General features: G+C 41.4%; 1 protein-coding gene across 49 annotated transcripts in view; it reads left to right on the plus strand.

The window, feature by feature from the left end:
- Positions 1 to 22,212, plus strand: part of LOC114645182 (NACHT, LRR and PYD domains-containing protein 3-like) — a 913,740-nt gene that overhangs the window by 872,585 nt on the left and 18,943 nt on the right. For 29 of the 49 annotated variants that reach the window (XR_007933951.1, XM_051921677.1, XM_051921688.1 and 26 more), the window contains 2 exons: positions 1,714 to 1,887; positions 11,331 to 11,507. The exons of 9 other annotated variants lie outside the window; for them this stretch is intronic. Coding sequence is in view for 35 of the 40 variants with exons in the window: in XM_051921677.1 (XP_051777637.1) it covers positions 1,714 to 1,887; positions 11,331 to 11,507 (351 nt within the window). In the remaining 5 variants the exon portion in view is untranslated. Of the gene's footprint in view, positions 1 to 1,713; positions 1,888 to 11,330; positions 11,508 to 18,902; positions 19,107 to 22,212 lie in introns of all 49 variants that reach the window. 11 more of the 49 variants (XM_051921685.1, XM_051921699.1, XM_051921713.1 and 8 more) reach the window with 6 other exon arrangements.

Raw genomic sequence — 22,212 nt, forward strand, 5'->3', positions numbered from 1 at the left:
GTCAGGAATGTGGAGCCCCCCAGCCGTGTGAAGCCAAATCAAATCACAGTGATGCCCCACTTACATCATTCTGACTAATTATGACAACAAAGTAAATACTTTCAAAAATAAGAAAAAGAAAGAACTCGCTACTAACTCAAGGTGGTCTCGTTATTTGTGGTTGATAAAACATTTTAAGTACAAGTGGGGCTGCAGCCTCTCACACCTAAACACTGAAACATCTTTGTATAGAAAAAAAGATTCAAAATGTAATCTCTTTAATGGAAACACAAGTTCCATAATTACTGTACTTTGTTAACAATTTTCTAAAAAATAAATCTTTTTTTAAGAAATTCGTTATATAACACACTATGGCTCATCTAATAATTGAAGTGCCAGTCTGAGGGGGCTGCCATTGTGCCAGTGCCCTCCACAGAAGAGTCGTAATCATACATGAGTGCTCAGTTATTACACGTGTGCTGTGGTCATATTAATACTTTTTTAAAGTAATTTATATCCTGTGCCCGGTATGTCATGAAAGTGTAAAGTGATATCTTTATAAATTAAAATGCTGATTATAAAGAGCGTAGAGTTGGGGAGAATAAACAGCCTGTAGCAGAATCTTTGTGGTGAGCAGTTGATGATGAAGGAGTCCGCGCAGAGCATGAAGAGGCGCCATGAAGAGACAGCATTGACCCTTAAACACTTCAGAGACTCTTCTGTGCTGCTAAAGTCCATCAGTCCAAGTGCTCGGCCTCCTGCCAGTGAATGGAGGTGATGGTCCAGCCCTGGAGTGTCGCCCAGAGTTGAGCTGAGTACAATACAATAGCAGACAGTGTGTGTGTGTATAGCGCCCTCCACTGAGCGCAGGGACAGACTCTCAGGCCTGTCCAGGGTCCAAACTCTCTACTGACCACCAAAGCCCTTCAGTCCACCATGTCTGTGACAGCTGGTGTGTGCAGTGACCATGAGAGAGACCCTCGCTATGACACATCAAGCCTGTCACCTTGAACCCATGTCACCAGCCGGCTGAGTGGAGTTTGTCTGTTGAGCTCTGGTGGCTGATACACCTTAGAGAAGATGACTGGACAGAGTGGAGTGTCACCCTCTGTGTGTCCCTCCTGGACTGGACTGTCATGTCCTCCCATGTCCCATCACCTCTCCTGTCATCTCACCCTTGTCACTTATTTATCTTCAGCTCATTGTGTTTATTTGTCCTCTTGTTTGTGTTGTTAGTTTGTGACTAGCACTCTATAAAATAAAGACTGACTCATTTACAGCTGCTGTCACTGAACATCTGGAAGTGCTGGCATTTGTAAATGGCCTCCTGTCAATCACTTCAGTTGTGTCCTCACCCTGAGTCCTGAATGATGGACAGAAATCAGAGTTTGTCACTTGGCTGTCACCAACTCAGAGAAGAGCATCTGAACACTCAAGTGGAGGACAAGATCAGTCCTGCTATGTGACACTCTTGTCCAGTGTGATGGCTGATGACCTCTCATCCCTCAGGGTAACCTGACAGACAGAAGGTGCTTCAGGTATATAGCTCCTTGAAGGGCAGCATTGGTGTGGAGTTCAAATTGTGATTCAGTTTAAATGCCAGCATCAGCCTGCTGTTCAGTGACACACCTGAGCATCCAGCTCAGCTTGTAGTCATCATGTCAGTTATTGAGACCCCCGAATGGTCTGTCTCTCTGTCCACATGTCCTCACTTCTCTCTCTTTATCTCCACAGCCTGTTTCGTTGTGGTCTCACCTCCAGATGTTGCTCAGCTCTCTGCTCAGCTCTTTCTTCTCTACACTCACGACTGACTGAACTGAACCTGAGGTACAACAACATGGAGGATTCAGGAGTGGATCAGCTGTGTGAGGGGCTGAGGAGTGAAAACTGCAAATTAGAGAAACTGAAGTAAGTGAACAACAAGTGTGTGTGTGTGTGTGCATGTGTATGTGAGTGTTGAATTTTATTTCTTCTGACTTTATAGCTCTTTATCAGGGGTCCTCACACTTTTAAACAGGGGGCCATTTCACAGTCCCTCAGACTGTTTGGGGGCCGCCTGAATGAATTCCCATGCACACTGAACATAACTTATTTGTAGTGCAAAAAACACTACAACTATTCTAAAGGGGACTGTTTAACATCATAGCCTTGGTTTATTGTTACTGTTATTATTGCATTAGTGTTTACTATGCTATGCTTTTTAACACCATTCCCTGGGTTTACTGTCCTATTATTTCAAGACTGTTGATGATTATATTTTATGCTTATAGTATTTAGACTTTATTGGCAATTGATACTCTACTTTTTAATCCTCAAATGCCACTGCGTGGGGGCTTGTTTTGTTTTGGATGAGCTCTGTCTCTAGGTATGTCAGAGGACTGGGACTTTGTGAAGTGGGGTGCAGCCTCACGCTTGATAAGGGAGGGAGAGAAAGAGAGCAAGCTATATCTAATCTATTCTTTTAATCCTTACAATTATAACTTCCAACGTAACAATAAGCTGCAATAACTTGTGGGAAAATTGGAAATTAAGGTTAAAGCTGTCGCATTTCCAGTTAAGACTACAAAATGACATAAAAAATTCAGAATCAATGTCTCCACGATGGGACAGTTAACTTTGTGAGCTGGAATGTTAAAGGCCTGAGTCACGAATTAAAGAGAAAGAAAGTATTTTCTCACCTAACAGGTCTAAACGCAAAAATAGTATTTTTACAGGAGACCCACTTACTAAACAAGGATCAGTTCAGATTACAAAAAGACTGGACTGGCCAAATGTTCCATTCCAGCTTTACAAAGAAAACTAGAGGGGTGGGAATTCTCATACATAGAACAGTTCCATTTGTGGCATCAGATGTAGTATCTGATCCTGAAGGGATATATATGATGGTCATGGGCAACTTATTTAACTGTAATATGATTTTGATAAATGTTTATGCACCTAATGTTGATGATAAGGAATTTATGCAAAATATAAATGCATCCATTCCCAATGTGAAAACTCATAAAATTATAATGTCTGGGGACTTTAATTGTGTTTTAAATCCACTCTTAGATAGGACTCCTGTCACAGGGGGGATGACATTTAACACTGCAAAGACAATTACACAGTTTGTAACTGACCACAACTTATCAGACCCCTGGAGGTTTCTAAACCCAAACTCAAGAACATATTCCTTCTACTCACTAGTGCATCATAGCTACTCAAGAATTGATTATTTCTTTATAGACAATAATTACTTGCCTGCGATTAAATCTTGCAAGTACGATGCTATTGTTATTTCTGACCATGCCCCTCTGATCTTGGAGCTGAAATCATTACGCCCCACATACAGTGGTGTGAAAAACTATTTGCCCCCTTCCTGATTTCTTATTCTTTTGCATGTTTGTCACACAAAATGTTTCTGATCATCAAACACATTTAACCATTAGTCAAATATAACACAAGTAAACACAAAATGCAGTTTTTAAATGATGGTTTTTATTATTTAGGGAGAAAAAAAAATCCAAACCTACATGGCCCTGTGTGAAAAAGTAATTGCCCCCTTGTTAAAAAATAACCTAACTGTGGTGTATCACACCTGAGTTCAATTTCCGTAGCCACCCCCAGGCCTGATTACTGCCACACCTGTTTCAATCAAGAAATCACTTAAATAGGAGCTGCCTGACACAGAGAAGTAGACCAAAAGCACCTCAAAAGCTAGACATCATGCCAAGATCCAAAGAAATTCAGGAACAAATGAGAACAGAAGTAATTGAGATCTATCAGTCTGGTAAAGGTTATAAAGCCATTTCTAAAGCTTTGGGACTCCAGCGAACCACAGTGAGAGCCATTATCCACAAATGGCAAAAACATGGAACAGTGGTGAACCTTCCCAGGAGTGGCCGGCCGACCAAAATTACCCCAAGAGCGCAGAGACGACTCATCCGAGAGGTCACAAAAGACCCCAGGACAACGTCTAAAGAACTGCAGGCCTCACTTGCCTCAATTAAGGTCAGTGTTCACGACTCCACCATAAGAAAGAGACTGGGCAAAAACGGCCTGCATGGCAGATTTCCAAGACGCAAACCACTGTTAAGCAAAAAGATTAGGGCTCGTCTCAATTTTGCTAAGAAACATCTCAATGATTGCCAAGACTTTTGGGAAAATACCTTGTGGACTGATGAGTCAAAGTTGAACTTTTTGGAAGGCAAATGTCCCGTTACATCTGGCGTAAAAGGAACACAGCATTTCAGAAAAAGAACATCGTACCAACAGTAAAATATGGTGGTGGTAGTGTGATGGTCTGGGGTTGTTTTGCTGCTTCAGGACCTGGAAGGCTTGCTGTGATAGACGGAACCATGAATTCTACTGTCTACCAAAAAATCCTGAAGGAGAATGTCCGGCCATCTGTTCGTCAACTCAAGCTGAAGCGATCTTGGGTGCTGCAACAGGACAATGACCCAAAACACACCAGCAAATCCACCTCTGAATGGCTGAAGAAAAACAAAATGAAGACTTTGGAGTGGCCTAGTCAAAGTCCTGACCTGAATCCAATTGAGATGCTATGGCATGACCTTAAAAAGGCGGGTTCATGCTAGAAAACCCTCAAATAAAGCTGAATTACAACAATTTTGCAAAGATGAGTGGGCCAAAATTCCTCCAGAGTGCTGTAAAAGACTCACTGCAAGTTATCGCAAACGCTTGATTGCAGTTATTGCTGCTAAGGGTGGCCCAACCAGTTATTAGGTTCAGGGGGCAATTACTTTTTCACACGGGGCCATGTAGGTTTGGATTTTTTTTTCTCCCTAAATAATAAAAACCACCATTTACAAACTGCATTTTGTGTTTACTTGTGTTATATTTGACTAATGGTTAAATGTGTTTGATGATCAGAAACATTTTGTGTGACAAACATGCAAAAGAATAAGAAATCAGGAAGGGGGCAAATAGTTTTTCACACCACTGTACTCATCTCGCAGATGGCATCTTATCCCACTTCTATTAGCAGATGAGAACTGCACCGATATTATATCAAAACAAATCAGTTTCTTCCTAAAGACAAATACACCCTCAGAGGTCTCTGCAGGAATACTCTGGGAAACTCTAAAGGCCTCCTTAAGAGGACAGATTATTTCATATCTTTCCCACAGAAATAAATTAGAAACCAAGAATCTTTCAGAGCTAACCAGCGAAATTACTAGAATAGATGAAGAACATGCCAGGTGTCCAAGTGAGGCTCTTTATAGGAAAATACAGACTCTGCATTCAGAACTTAATCTCTTAACAACTAAAGAAACTGAACAATTAATTTTTAAATCAAGACATCATTACTATAAACACAGAGAGAAAGCTAATAAGCTCTTAGCTCAACAAATCCACAAGCAAGAAGTTCGCAATACAATCCCAACAATCTCCAACACGAACGGAGACGAAATCATTGACCATAAAATTATAATGCACACATTTAGAGACTACTATAAATCCTTATATTCTACTGAGTTTAAAGAAGACAACACACAATCTAATGCATTTCTGGATACATTACAGATACCACAAATTGATACTTTTATTGCAGAGGAATTGGATAAACCTCTGGCGCTATCAGAATTACTAGATGCTTTAAAGTCACTTCAGAGCAGGAAAGCAGCAGGCCCTGATGGATAACCGGTTGAATTTTATAAGAAATTCTCCACTCAGCTAGCTCCCCTCTTAATTAGCAGCATTTACAGAGACAAATTCTACCTCAAAGTTTTCGCCAAGCATTATTCACCGTCTTTCCAAAACATAATAAGGACTTATCAAAATGTGCATCATACAGACCAATTTCACTTCTGAATAATGATGTTAAGATACTCTCCAAAGTCCTAGCTACAAGGATGGAGAAAGTGCTGCCTTCAGTAATATCACAAGATCAAACTGGATTTATTAAAGGCCGACACTTAGCTTCCAATCTCCAACACCTGTTCAATGTAATATATTCACCTACAAAGACAAAGACTCCAGAAATATTATTATCATTGGATGCAGAAAAAGCATTTGACATGATTGAAAGGAACTACCTTTTCACTACATTAGAGAAATTTGGGTTTGGCCCGAACATTTGTGCATGGATCAAACTACTGTATACCAATCCAGAAGCTTCAGTTTGTATTAACAACATTTGTTCAGACTACTTTAAACTAGAACGTGGTACCAGACAAGGATGTCCCTTGTCACTACTGCTGTTTGCAATTTCCATTTAGCCACTGGCAGTTCACTGTCGAAATGCTTATCAGATAAAGAGGATTATCAGAGATGGACTAGAATAGAACATTTCTCTATATGCAGATGATATGGTACTGTATATATCAGACCCAGAAAATACTGTGCCTGCAGTCCTAACAGCACTTACAGAATTTCAAAAGATCTCTGGTCTCAGAATTAATTTGAATAAAAGTGTGCTCTTCTCAAGCACACAATATTAGATTGGACACCTTCCCTTTTATCACTGCAGATCAGTTTAAATACTGAGGGGTAAATATCACAAGTAAACATAAAGCTCTTTATCAACAAAATTTCGCCGTCTGTATGGAAAAAAATAAGCAAGACTTGCATAGATGGTCAACCCTTCATCTCACTTTAGCTGGAAGAATTAACGTTGTTAAGATGAATATCCTTCCTAAGCTTCTCTTTTTATTTCAAAACATTCCAATATACATCAATAAATCATTCTTTAAGCAATTAGATTCAACCATAACCTCATTTATTTGCAACCTAAAACATCCACATATCCTTTGTAGCGACCCTACAAAGGCCTAAGGGCCCATTTATACTTCACACTCAGAACGCGTACGCGCCCGCATCATGGCCGCCACATGTTCTGAGCGTTCATTTGATGCGTCCTCTGAGCAGGTCCTCAGAAATTAACGTGACACGTGCGTGAGTTGCAGTACCAGCAAAAAGTCGGGGGGCGCAGTGTGCTAAAAGTTGGAATGTGACGTCAGAGTCTCTGTTTACTATCTACATGAGACAGAAAGCTGGTTTGCGGATCCTACGAGATCGGTGTACGCGCTTCGATATTTGATAAATGGTTTGATGTAGTGAAGCAAAATGCCAACATACAGATTTATTCATGGTGCTTTTATATTCAAGCGTCACATATTCCCGAACGTAATGACACGATACGTTTTAAAATTCTCACATACCGTCTTCTGTGCCATCTTTTTTTCTACGGCTTCCTCTGCAACCCACAAGACATGGGTTGTCGGCTCATACAAAGGACATTGTCCTGTTTGAATTGTGCCGACTGGTTTTCTGTTCATCTTCATCCTTGATATGAATTAAGTTATAAGCACTTCTTCAATTAAGTTTAGAAAATGGAATAGAACAAGTTACTTGATTTAATATGGCAGAGATAAGGAGAAGGGGATACTCATGTGTACCTGTGATTTGATTTATTTCATTATAATTGTTAGATGAGTGCAGACACATATTTATTATCTTTCTAACAAATTATACTTTTGTAAGGTTTAATGAATCCTTTTGTAAATTCTCTTTCTATAATATTCCACGCCATCACTCTCAGGTTTAGATAAAACATAAGCCTTCCCTTTAGGTAACAGCACCCTGCTAATAATTCAATCGGCCACTCATATTGGTGATGTGCTGGTAATTTTGGACATTTGTTTTTATTAAAGACGCTTTGAAATTCAGAACAACATGAAGACAAATGGGCAAGTGGATTACAGAAAGGCTGAGGTAACGATAAAGGAGATCAACAAGGACCACCACAGAAGACGTTATGTCTTTACGTTTCCAGTCAATTGAGGGATTGTCCTTCTGTGACCATGAAAAACCTCATATAACATGTGAAACAGATGATGGGGTCATGAAGAAATTTTGTGTTTCTCTCTGTAGCTTAAGTGGTCTTTGGTAATTTCCAAGAGGGCTCACTGTCCAGAGACAACACTTGAGCTTTAAAGTATAAATGAACAGTTTTAATTTATAATTGTTTTATTAAAGAGGAGCTCATAACATTCCCTAATGCTCATGAATCGATTATCACCATGATGTCTTTATTTGAGATGCAAACAGGTGCCGTTACTGAGGGGTTTGACTATGAGGACCCATCACACCAACTCTCACCACTTTAGTTTACCAGCTACCTCGTAGAAACGTCATTTTTCTGCAATTCGCAATTTTTATTCTAACAAGTGACGCTCGTTTTTCTTAGTTCCGTAGCTTCTGTTGGATTTTTTTTGTCTGCTAAAAATCTTGAAAATGGCCCTCATTCATGTTTTGTTTTTAATTTTCCTTCACTTCGATGTGCTCCTATGCATTCCCCAAGACTGATTCATTTAACTGTTTTTAAACACATCCTGACTAGTGAGCTTGTCTTTGATTTATGGAGTTAACGTTTTTTAAAATTGAAACATCAGTGCAGACTCCTCCAGTCGGTTTCATTGGCTCGCATGTCAAATGTGACTTCATGTTCACTGACTATATTAATGGTTTGTCTGAATTCTAACAATGGATTGTCTGCCACCTCTGATCTCACACACAAATCCAAAATGTCTCTAAATGTACAAACCCAATCATCGACAGTAAGGCTGATGAGAGCGGACGGCCATTTGAGTGGCTTGTCATCGAGCTGTGACAGACAGTAAGTGACATCAGCTTGGTTTGGAGTATCAAACGCCTTCTGACACGCAGTCCTTTTTTTTAGGGTCTCCACCAAAACAAATCAGCAGCCCCCTGATTTACGGGAGTGCTAAAATTAGAAAGATCAATTACACTTTTCACAAAGTAGTCGTGACTTCTGTCATTTGTGTCTTTAAATCCTTAACCTCTCACACGAGACCCCTGATATCTTTGAAAACCCGTCTTCTCTCGCTGCTTCGTTTATTTTAAATGCTCCGAGTTTATATTGTGCCTGTGATGAAAATGGCAGAAAGAAAAGAGAACTGGGAGAAAGATGGGAATCGAGAAACAGGAAAAGAGATCAGAACTGGAAAGACCAAAAATCACAATGTGTCAAAAGTGAAAGGAAAGTGAAATCTGAACTCGCAGTCGAAAAACCAAACTGTTAAACACACAAGCTTATCCTTTATTAATATCTGTAAATTCAGACATTGCAGAAGCCCAAAGCTCCTTGACATTTGATACAACACTCAATGTGACCCTGTCTATCACTCTGTAGCAAACAGACACACAAAATACAGAAACACAAGGATTATAAGGTGACATTACAGCAAAACATAAAATAGCTGACTATCTCAAAAGAAGTAATACCTTAATTCTGCAACTTATAACAATCATAACAATATCAGAGTGTAACAAACACGGGGTGCGAGACCACCAAGCAGCTCACCTCAGCCTTGGAGCTTCTAAAGGAGTGAAAACTCTGAAGCTCCTCGAGTCCTGCTGAAGACAGAAAGTGCGGCGCTGACTTGTTTGTATATCACATTTTTGGCTCATCTTGTTTTCAACCATTAAAAAGATTTAAGTTGTTGAGCTTTCAATTTTTTTTTTGTTTTGTTTTGTTATTTAGCAGAAAACTCAGCTCAGTGTGTCCTCCATGTTGGAGATCTGTGTCACTTCAGAGTTTGTCCAATGACATTTGATTTGTGGCCCTTGTCACTTGTACGTCACTCTCATTTGTTCACATTTTACTTTAGACATTTATTGTCACCTCATCCTTGAGTATTTGACTTATAAATGTGAAGTCAGCCAACACCCCTGAAGTCTTATCAGTATAAAAATAATAAAGAATCAGCACCAAGAGCCGAGAGCTCAGTCGTGTGTTCAGATTTGCCCCCTGGTCCCTGATGTGTGTCTAGCCACTGTGCCACTGTCCTGTTCATGTCACACGTTTGAGTGTCTGTGTGTAACTCCAGTCCTCCTTAGCCTTCACACTTTGACCAAATGTTTAACAACACAATAATCAAACACTTCAGTCAGTCGACATTTTTAGGTCATCTAAAGACACCAAAGCGTCCCATTTGATCAAAGACCTGATAAATCAAATTCACTGAGATGGCCGCCTTCTCTTCACACCTTCTCAGGCTGACTGACAGCTCATGTCCCGCCTCCTCTGTCATTTTATCCAATCCTGATTCCCAGTTCTGTGGCCCAGTGGCTGAGGTGCCGCACTTGACATCCCAGTGACGCAGGTTCAGGTCCTGCCTGTCACATGCTGTGTGACCCTGAGTGAGTCACTTCACCTGTCTGTTCTCAGAGTAAGAATACAAGGAGAGAGCTGGACATCTAAAGTGACTTTGGATTGAAAGGCGCTATATAAAATAAAGGGGATGGCTTTGTCTCTCTTCATATTTTTATCTGGAATGTCTTCATCAATATTTGCACACAAATTCTAATTTGTTAACTGCGTCCATTTGTCCACTTTGTCACAGTGACACTCAAACACATTTTTTATTCTTCATTTGATTTTGATTTTTCTATGTCTTATTATTTTATCCTCTGTCTTATTTATTATTCAGTTTTATAAATTTGGTGCTTAAGTGGCCATGAAGAGTGGAGGCCTGTCCTGCATCCAAACGCTCTACTGACCACCAAAGCTCTTCAGTCCACCATGTCTGTGAGAGCTGGTGTGTGCAGTGACACTGAGAGAGACCCTCGCTATGACACAACAAGCCCATCACCTTGAACCCGTGTCACCAGCTGGCTGAGTGGAGTTTGTCCATTGAGCTCAGGTGGCTGATAGGCCTTAGAGAAGAGAAGAGACTGGACAGAGTGGAGTGCCACTCTGAGCAACCCTCTGTGTGTCCATCCTAGACTGGACTGTGACATCCTCCCGTGTCCTGTCACCTCTCCCTTGTCACTTATTTATCTTTGTGCTCATTATGTTTATTTGTCCTCTGTTTGTGTTGTTAGTTTGTGATTAGCGCTCTATAAAATAAAGGCTGACTGATTTACAGCTGCTGTCACTGAACATCTGGAGAGGCTGGCATTTGTAAATGGCCCCCTGCCAATCATGTCAGTTGTGTCCTCACCCTGAGTCCTGAATGATGGACAGAAATCTGAGTTTGTCACTTGGCTGTCACCAACTCAGAGAAGTGCATCTGAACACTCAAGTGAAGGACAAGGTCAGTCCTAATATGTAACACTCCTGTCCAGTGTGATGGCTGACGTCTTCTCATCACTCAGGTATCCTGACAGACAGAAGATGCCTCTGGTATATAGCGCCTTGAAGGGCAGCATTGGTGTGGAGTTCAAATTGTGTTTCAGTTTAAATGCTATCAGCAGCCTGCTGTTCAGTCACACACCTGAGCATCCAGCTCTGCTTGTAGTCATCATGTCACTTATTGAGACCCCCGATGGTCTGACTGTCTCTCTGTCCACATGTCCTCACTTCTCTCTCTTTATCTCCACAGCCTCTGGTATTGTCATCTCACCTCCAGATGTTGCTCAGCTCTCTCCTCAGCTCTTTCTTCTCTACACTCACGACTGACTGAACTGAACTTGAGCGATAACAGCAACCTGGAGGATTCAGGAGTGGATCAGCTGTGTGAGGGGCTGAAGAGTGAAAACTGCAAATTAGAGAAACTGAAGTAAGTGAACAACAAGTGTGTGTGTGTGTGTGTGTCTGTGTGTGTGCCCATTGAATTTTATTTCTTCTCACTTTATGTTTCTTTATGTTCCACACCCCCCATATAAACATTGTTTTTAATCAGGACAAACGTCAGTGTCACTCGTGAGCAGACAGATGGATGTGACCAGGACACAGCTGCAAATTTCTCTTTAATTGTTAAATTCAGCATTATGACTCTGAGCCCCTCGACCACAGTGGTCTCATTAATCCTAACGTTGTCCTTTCTGCTCAGCCTGTTGTTTTATTTCTTGTCCCACAGTCCCATGTTGTCCATTTTGGTCTTGTCTTTGTCCACAACCTCTTGTTATGAACTAGAGAGTCCCAAGCACATAAGTCCAAATAATAAAATCAAAGTGCCCACCAGAGGGGTGAGCCATCAAACCAGACTGGTCACCAAAAAAGGGCAATGAAGACTCTTTATAAATACAAAAGTTTATTTTCACAAAAAATTCTCTAAGGCACAAAATAAACTCCACAGAGCACAAGAGGAGCTGATTTAAGCAACAAAGGGATCCAAAGCCATCAATGTCCCAACACACAAAATCCAAGAATGGTAAAAAAAAAAATCAAACATCTAATAATGACGTCGGCACAAGAATAGTCACAAACTCATCACAGCACAAGTGCATTCACAATGAACTGTAGGGGACTGTAGATTGTTCTCAGTCTTCTCACTTGACGGTGATGGGCAGGTAAGCCCTGCATCTTGGTTGACCACCCACAAAGTACATGGAGCAAACAATCTTTTAACATAAAGAAACTAAAGAACCAAAAATTAAAACATAAAAAATGAACAAAGAAAGCAAAAAAGTGACTTTGAATCCAAGTCAGGAGAAGTACTCTGGCTGAAAAAAATGAGAATGGGAAAGAACACAGGAGGAGAGTCAGAAGGATTAGACTTTCAAAGAGTGTGGACAGTAAGGTGACACAGGAAGTGACCACAGGTAGACAGACAGCTCTGCAGGTGTCCATCATTACTGGTGAGTCTTCTGTGAAGGCCACTTTCTATCAAAAATGGTCAGTAAAACAAGACATAAGCCACAGATCTTTAGAGGAGTTGCACTGAAATAGTCACTGGGATTAGTGACCAACAGGTGACACACATTATGTGACATGTCCAGAGACACTGAGGGGAATTCTTGGAAGGTGACGTGTCACTGAGGTACTGCTGATTGTGAAGTGGCGCCCTCTTGTGTTTGTAACTCGCATTTGTGTTTCTTGTGGGCTTTTAAAAGAAACATCTCCTTGTAAAATAAGTGCAGGCTATCAAGTGACTTTCTAATCAATTCAGTATATAGCGCCTTTTAATGTTCTTATACACATGTCCAGCTGCAGCTCGCTGATGTGATGAGAGGTCCAAACCCCCGGCTTCACAAATCCTTCATAGATAGATAGATAGATAGATAGATAGATAGATAGATAGATAGATAGATAGATAGATAGATAGATAGATAGATAGATAGATAGATAGATAGATAGATAGATACTTTATTAATCCCAATTCCCATACTCCAGCAGCACCTTACTGATAATAACAATATTAAATTAAAGAGTGATAACTAGGCAGGTATAACAGACAATAACTTTGATAATGTTAACGTTTACCCCCCTGGGTGGAATTGAAAAGTCGTATAGTGTGGTGGAGGAACAATCTCCTCAGTGTGTCAGTGGAGCAGGACGGTGACAGCAGTCTGTCGCTGAAGCTGCTCCTCTGTCTCCACACATCTCAGTTCCTCAATGGCAGCTGACAATCAAATGGCTGACTAGAGATGTGAATATTCTCAGTGTCACTACACGGCCATTAAGGACTCCTGTCACACTCACCCTGTGTCCCCTGTCACTCTGGTCACTCCATCATAATTCTTAATAAAACGTTTGCTTTTCCATTTTTATAAACTGAGTGACATGTAATGCAGAAATCAAATCTGCTGAAGAATTTGTCCATCTAGCATGTCTGCTGTTTAATTGTTTAATAATTTTAAATCCTCTAAGTTTTTATGATCAGTGTGTTAAAGTCTACAGAATAACGATTCCCCACATCTTTAACCAGCTTGAACCCGAGTCTGTCTTGTCCACTTAACCAGCAGCTTTTATGGCTGAGCTCAAGCTAGCTTTTCAGTAGTTGGGCTCGAAGAATCTGTCACAATATCTTGTGTGTACAACATACGGATATTATGATAGATAGATAGATAGATAGATAGATAGATAGATAGATAGATAGATAGATAGATAGATAGATAGACAGACAGACAGACAGACAGACAGACAGACAGACAGACAGACAGACAGACAGACAGCTAGATAGATAGATAGATAGATAGATAGATAGATAGATAGATAGATAGATAGATAGATAGATACTTTATTAATCCCAAGGGGAAATTCACAATGATGTGCGCAATATACAACTTGTGCTCTCCAGATATTACTAGTGCCCATAAAATGTTGTTTGCACAATATTAAAAAGACTGTGCTTTTTGAAACTTCAGGGCCTCCATATAACAAAGCATAAGAAGAGAAAACCACGCTTATCTCAACAGGATTCTTTACATTTAAAGGTGAATTCTTGACAGCAGAGATTTCTTTAGATGCCGGTAGGCACAGAAGGCACTGCATTATATATGAATTAGCTTTGAAATTTACATCTTTGAGTGGAGTGTTCAAATACGACTCTGGGGAAAATAAACAACCAGTTTCCAAGTCTTAGCAGTGAATGGGAAAGCATGGGAATGAATGAGCAGAGGAAGGCGCTGCAAAGAGTTTATTTTATTAATGATATACGAGGTAAAACACAAACACAGCTGATTTGTCTCCTTTATGAAGTGATATTAATAACAGTTTAGTCTGAGTAATGATTAGCGAGGATTTGCTGGAGAAAGAAACAAAGTAAAAGTACACTTTCTGACCTCAAAATGTAGTGAGGAAAAAATCAAAGTAGCTATGAATGAAATTTACTCCCTAACCCTAACCCTAACCCTCCTGGACGTCTCCCTGGTGAGGTGTTCTGGGCACGTCTAACCGGGAGGAGGCCCACGCTGGAGGGAGTATGTCTCTCGGCTGGCCTGGGAATGCCTCGGGATTCCCCCGGAAGAGCTAGAGGAAGTGGCCAGGGAGATGGAAGTCTGCACATCTCTGCTCAAGCTATTGCCCCTGCGACCCGATCTTGGACAAGCTGAAGAGAATGGATGGATGGATGGATGAAAAACATACTTAAGTAAAGTAACAAAGTAGTCGTACTTCGTGATTTTACACCTCTGATCCTGAGCTAACTGGAAACATTTAGAGTTTGTTGAACCGACTGAACCTCGATTGGAAACCAAGGCCTCTTCAAGTAAGTCGTTGTCAGCTAAGTCTCAATTTCATAAACGCACTTCGTGGAATATCACCCTGCAAGTCTGACTGATGGCGTGTTATCAGATACTCAGGGGTGTTATAGGATGTCATGAGTAAACACACCTGATCTGTCATCTTGGAAAGAATGTCCTCCATCAAGAGTAATAATAATAATAATAATGACTACTGACATGACTATCTCCTCACATTGTGACTGTCCTGCTCCCTCACACTCATATTGGGTGCACAATTGTCAAATAGGGTGGAGTGTTGGCTCTGAGGTTAGGGAAATGTGCTGGCAATCAGAAGGTTGCTTCTTCAAATCTCATAAATACTAAAGGTGATTCCACTTCATTGAGCCCATGAGCAAGACACTTAACTTACAATTGCCCCGTCCTGAGTATAACGTTATCCTGCATCCAGCCCTGCAAGGAGGTCCTCCAACCTACAGGGGAAACTTGGGGGTTGGTGGCAGGATTGGCACTTCAGCCACTGTAATAAACCTCACACTGCTCCATCCCAACTAAACTAGTGAGGTGCTGAGGTGCTGAGGTGCCTTGCACTCAGGTCCTAATCTGGGGTCCTGAGGTGGGAGGTGTTGAAACACACTCTATCAGTGTATGATCCTAACCCCTGTCTTTTTGTCAAATATGGGAATTCTCTGATGGCCTTTGGTGTATTTGGAATTTGAACCCATGTTTATTTGATTTAATATTTTTTAACATTTTATCTGAATATTTAAGATATCATTTGTAAAAGTTCCTAAAGCCCCTGCCATCTTTAGTCCTCCCACTTTCTGTTCACTGGCCTGACCTGCCTGATCTACCAAAAGAGACATCAGAGAAAACAGAAAAGTCAGTCCTGGTGAAATGATCAGCTGTTGTGAGAAATTCAAACAGTGAGGGTACAAAGATGGCAGTCATGTGACCCCCAAACATCCTGTCTAGTCGTGTGATGAAGTGCTGTGCATTTCCAGTCCCTGCCAGCAGATGGTGATGTCAGCACATCACCCATTCATTTGATCAAATCTCAAATGGATGGCAGTGGTCAGCAGTCATGGGAGTCACTTCACAGTCTACTCAGACAAAGAGACTCTCAAACCATCTCTGTGCTGGGCTTTGGGATGCTGACCATCAGTAGAAAGAGTAAGAAAACTGAGCTCAACACCACTGAGGCCTTTATTTGACAGAGATCAGCTGGTCAATGGCACCTGTCAGTATGTCAAGTCTGAATGGCCAAGGATAGAAGTGTCACATGTCAGTCGTGTCCATTATGTCAGTGTTTCCCAAACTCGGTCCTGGTGAGCCCCTGTGGCTGCAGGTTTTTGTTCCAACCAGCTTCTGTTTTTAATTGAACTCCTGGGCTAATTAAGTGAACTGATATTTCCAAAGTTCTGTATTTAGGGAACAATTTAGAAATTAGAAAACTAAGTTTGCTAAAAGAAAAAAATTAAAATGTACCAAGCAGTTATACTGTATAGGAATAATGTATTTTTTTTTCTTTTTAACAGTATTTTCATCTTGATTTTCATTCTACTTTTCTAGGTCTTCTAATTGTTTAATTAATCCATTATTTACTCATTAGTGGGTCGGTTGCTAAAGTAGTTGCAGCCTTTATTCAGCGTGTTGTTTGCCAGCGTGTGTGCTCTGCTTGTTTTAAATTGTCATTATTAAGATACAACGAAAGAGGAAAAACTGCACAGAGAAAGTATAATGAAATCAACAAAAGAGAGTTAAGCATTTAAATCTATAGCAAAAGTAGAAATATTTCTAAATGTCTTATAAATGTAAAAATCATGCTGCTATGCTTTTCTGAATGTCGAATAAAAGAAAAAAAAAATACCAGCTAATTAATTGAGATCAGCGCTATCAGGTGTTGTCACTGATTAGGAATCCGGTTGGAACAAAAACCTGCAGCCATCAGGGGTTTGGGAAACACTGATCTAAAGCGCTGGTCTAGTCTTAACTAGTCTAGTCTAATCAAGGTGTCACAATAGATCTGATAGAGTGTCCTCATTGTCTACTCTGGATGTCACCTTCAAGTCAGACAAAGTGTCCACATGTCCTGGTTGGTGAATGACAGACTGAATTCTGAGTTTGCCACTGTGTTGTCACAAGCTGTGACAACTCCATCTGCACACTCATGTGGAGAACAATGTAAGTTTTGGAGACCACCTTTCAACAGTCAGGATGACTTGAAGAACAAAAGACGTACCCAGGCATGCAGAGCCTTTATGGGCAGAATTGTTCTTGGGTTCAGATTGGGTTTCAGTTCAATTGAGAGCAGGCCAGTGACACACTTGAGTGTCCAGCTCTGCTTGTAGTTGTCATGTCACTTATTGAGACCCCAGGCTATATGTGTGTCTGTCTTTGTAGTTATAGACACAATTAACACAGTGGGGGTCTCATTGTGGAATGACATGAAGGAACAAAGAGAACTGATAGACAAACAGACAATTTTAGATGATATCCTGATGAGACTGACCTGAGATGCAGGTGACAAGTGCCTGAATGGGGATTTTAATGAGGTGACAATGTCAAATATAAAGTGAGAGACTGTAGGAGAAGTGATGACAATGAATGTGGTGTGGTGGATGGCCGGCTAAATATTCCGGCCCTCACCCCCAAGCCGCCAGGTGGAGCTCTCCCGACAGCATGGACGTTCCTCGAATTCCAGCAGGGCCTCATGGACTTTGTAGTTGGTATGCACAGCCCTGCTGGATACCATCGGGGCCACCAGGAGTCGCTGTAGAGAGGCTGTTGGACTCTTATGTACCCTATAACCTGGAAGTACGTCCTGGTCACATGAACAGGAGAAACGACGTGCTTCCAGGTTGAAGAGAAGGACTTTTACCCTGACCCGGAAGGAATGAGGACTTATGGATTATGGGACAGGAACCACTTCCGGGTCAGGGGGTATAAAAGGATGCTGGGAAAGCCCAGACATTGAGCTGAGCTGGGAGGTAGGGTGGCAAAGTGTCTGGGAGAGGAGGAGTGATTATTATATTGAGAGAATTGAGGATTGTATGAGTAGTGTGGAGTGGAGGGTGCTTTGTGCACAGTATTATTATTTAATAAATAATAATTGGTCTTTTACCTGGTGTTTGGCGTGGTACCTGAGGGTTGAAGAGGTCGATAAAAGCCTCTACTGCTACAGTGGACTGAGGTGACAGGTTCAGAGTGTGACATTGACTGTTCTGATTTTATTAAACAGGCCTTTCTGGTCACTCATCGTCCTCACATGATGACAGTTGCTGCTCACGTTGTCCTGTCAACAGTCCAGTCAAATTGTTACTGACCTCTCTGACCAACAGGCCACATGTGGACATGATAAACAGGAATGAGCTGAAAAAGACAGACAGCCATGAAATCCCTGTGTGTGTCTTGTCTTCACGCCACATGACGTCTGTCCCCCTGTGCTTTTCTTCTCTTCTTCTCCATACAATCCCAGTGTTGCCTTATTACATTTCTTCTGTAAATGTTCCTCACTACAGAGGACACTCCAGCAGCTCACATGCATTTTGTTTTTCTGCTCTTCTTACTTCTATTTGACTTCTTATTTCATTCCCAAGATGCTCTTTCGTCTGCTGTGGTCAAATGCATCACTATGGATGGACATCACGGTCAGCACAATCAGTGAGGTCTCAGTCTTTGTGACAATTGGCAGGAAGTTTGTTTGGGCTACCCTGCTGTTGTGTGGCTTCTCTGTCAGTCTGTCTGTCCATCCCCATGTCCTCCAGATCCAGAGACGCTGTGTAGTACATCAAGGAACTGTGGAGGTCTATGGTGCTTTTCAGTTTTCCCAGAAATCTTTTCTTTCCTTAGCCATCTTTATTGCTGCCCATTCTCCTACTCCCAACTGTTCTTTGATGTCATCTGCCCATCTTGTTGCTGGTCTTCCTACTCGCTGTTTCCAGTTTCTTGATCTCTCTGGTCATCATTGTGATGAGCCTCTCCTCTCCCATCCTGCATGTGTGACCTGAGAGACCCGACTTGTGTTCCTGACAAGTTTACTTCCACAGCCTGTCAGATTGTCATCTCACCTCCAAATGTTGCTCAGCTCTCTCCTCAGTCCTTTCATCTCCAAACTCATGACTGACAGAGCTGAATCTGGGTGACGAGTACAGCTTAGTTATAGAGAGCAACAGTAACAAGATCAGAGGTTCAGGAGTGGCTCAGCTGTGTGAGGGGCTGAGGAGTGAAAACTGCAAATTAGAGAAACTGAAGTGATTGAACAAAAAGTGTGAGTCAGAGTGTGTGTGTGTGTTTGTTGAATTGCGTTTCTTCTAACTTTATGGCTCTGACTGTTTTACCCCCACAGCACAAACACTCTATTTAATCAGGACAGACTGTAGTGTCAGGTTTGGACAGACAGACAGGCAGATGGACGTGAGGTGGACTCACAGAAAATAAATGAAGACATCATTGTGACCCTGAGCCCCTCCTCCACAGTGGCCACTGTCATCATTCTCTCCATCCAGTCCTTAATTTTCTTTCTTGTCCTACAATGACACTCTTAATCTTGTCCCCCGTCTTCCATTGTCACTTTCCTCCCTCACACTCCTCTGATGTCCTCACTAAAGTTTGTTAAAGTCACTAAAACAGAATTAGAAGGAGAAACCCTGTGAGTGGGGGCAGAAGAGCTGACCAGAGTGGCTGTGGACAAATTGGAGCAGGACTGAGGTGACAGACAGGAACAATGAGTGTAGGGCATCAGAGATAAGGAGAGACAAGAGAAGGAGATAAAGAGAGAGAAGTCAAAAGAGAAATAAAACAACAGGATTAGGAAAATGAGTGAGAGCTGAACATACAAAGGAACAGAAAGAAAGACTGACAGCAGCAGTAGGAGTTACCAGCCAACCACAGCATGGAGTCTGCATGTCCTCCCAGTGTCTGTATGGGTCTCCTCCAGCTTCACTGGTCTCCTCCCACAGTCCAAAGATCTTCATGTTAGATGGATTAGTGATCATAAACTGATCTGTGTGTGTGTGTGTGTGTGTTGGTGTGTGTGTTCACCCCGTGATGGACTGGCCACCTGTCCAGGTGTTGTTCCTGGCTTGTGCCTGATGCATGCTGGGATAGACTCCAGCTATCTCTTGACCCTGCTCAGGATAAGCAGATTAGTAACTTAGAAGGACTACTGGTGACTGATGTTGATCCTGAGTCTACAGTCAATGATCTGAGTTTATCAAACACCACAAACTTCACTCAACTGAATGAACAAATAACTGACTGGTCAGCAGAAACACAAGGCATTATGGGAAACATAAGGAGTGGGAGATAGAAAATGAGATGGGAACTGAGGACTTGGGAAAAGAGGAGTAGGACAAGAGAAAAGAGCTGAGAACTGGAAATAAATACAAGGAGGGTATTGACAGGGCTTCACCAACAGAAGGCAGAGCTGAGCAGGGGACTTGAAGACCTGCAGATCTGGCTGATTATTATTTTTATTATTACTTCCTGTTTGACTGATGCCTTTATCCAATGTGACACACAGCATTTGAGGTTCAATTGGCTCCATTTCTTTGTTTTCCAAATTGGAGTCACAGGCAGGTGAAGTGACTTGCTTCCGTGTCGGTGGTGGAATTGAAACCCACAACCTCAGGGTCTGATGTTCAGAACCTTAACTACCACAACACACTGGGTATTGCTGGGTGATAAATGTGTTTGGTCTATCATCTTGACAAAAACTTTCTCTATTGTCAAGCACTCTTTAGGAAAGGCAAAACAAATCATAAAGGACCCCAGTCACACATCATGAGCATTTGTCTCCCTCCTTCCATCAGACAGGTGCTACTGAACTATGAACACCTGAACTGTGAGATTTAAGAGCAGTTTCTACATCCCAGTAATAAGGCTGATCAACTGTCGTATGTCTACTGTATAATGAAGTAAGTGAATGAAGTGACACAACATCTGTGGTTCTTGTGTATGTGACGTCATGCTTAGCATTATTTACTGGGATTGTTATTAAGATTAGATTGAAAGTTGAACTTTTTCTCTCCCTCATGTGTAAGTTGAAATTTGTTCTCCTGTTTTATTACAAATTAGTAGAAGGAATAAAAAACTGAGCTCAACACGACTGAGGTCTTTAGTGGATGGAGGTCAGCTGGTCAATGGCACCGGTCAGAATGTTAGGTCTGAATGGCCGAGGACAGAAGAGTCACATGTCAGTCATGTCCTCACTGTCCAGTATGTCATTGATCCTAAAGTCCAGTCTAGTCAGTGTCCTTAATGGTGTCACAATAAACACACAGAGTGTCCTCATCATCTGGTTAGTGTGACATCAGGAGAGTCCATCAGGATAAACAGTCGAGCATCAAGCTCTCCGGTGTCCAGCAGTGACCCTCATGCTGCATGGCATCCTACAAATCAGACAAAGGGTCTTCAATTCAATTCGGTTTTATTGTCCTAAGAGGTAAATTTAGTTTTTCACCAGGTTTTACTGAGGAGACTACGACATAATGTTAAGGACACGTCACAAAATACACAGCCATCAAATGAACAAAATATAGCAGTGAGTTTAATATTTCTGACAGAACATATTAGACATAAGAACTAAACCAGAATTTAGTCTTTACTGATAATTGATGCAAATGCTGTTCTTTATCATCCCATGATTTAAGGATGTGGGTGTTCATGAGAATTGAATTTATTTAGAAGATTAATAGCAGTTGGAGTGAAACAGAATTTGAACTGGCTGATTATTATGCTTGGAAAGTTGAACCTGTGACCTGACGGTGAAACCTGGAATTGTGAATGTAGTGGACGAGTCGTGTCTGACAGAAGACCCTCTGCTTTTGTAACACTTGATTGTTAAACACGTCTGTGAGATTGGACTGTTCACACCTTGTTATTTTACTGCTCCATTTTGCAGTTTGGTTTATTCTGTTTTTGTTTTTGACATTAAGATTTCCAAACCAGGCTAGCAGTACATAAATACAAAATGACTCAATATAAGATTTATAAAAGAGTGTCATCATGGAAGGACTCACATTACAAAGACTCGGCTTCCTTAAACAGTAGAGCTGCTGCTGTCCCTTTGTGCCGATGGCTTCTGTGCTTCCCTTAAAAGTCAGCTGTGAGTCTTTGAGTGTCCTCAGATATTTCCAACTGTCAATGATCTCCACTGCCTGCTCTTTGGTGATTGTTTCTTGTAGGTGACTGGTGCTGCTTCTAAGTTTGATTATTAGTTCCTTAGTTGTTGTAACATTGAGGTGTAGAAAGACTCATCCCACCAGTTCACAAAGTCATCTCCCACTGGACCAGGACTCAGTAGGCTAACAATCACTGACTCATCAGCACATATTAAGATGAACCTGTCCTCAAATT

Source organism: Erpetoichthys calabaricus, assembly GCF_900747795.2.
Source record: "Erpetoichthys calabaricus chromosome 1 unlocalized genomic scaffold, fErpCal1.3 SUPER_1_unloc_22, whole genome shotgun sequence".
In the NCBI taxonomy this organism is placed as follows: Eukaryota; Metazoa; Chordata; class Cladistia; order Polypteriformes; family Polypteridae; genus Erpetoichthys; species Erpetoichthys calabaricus.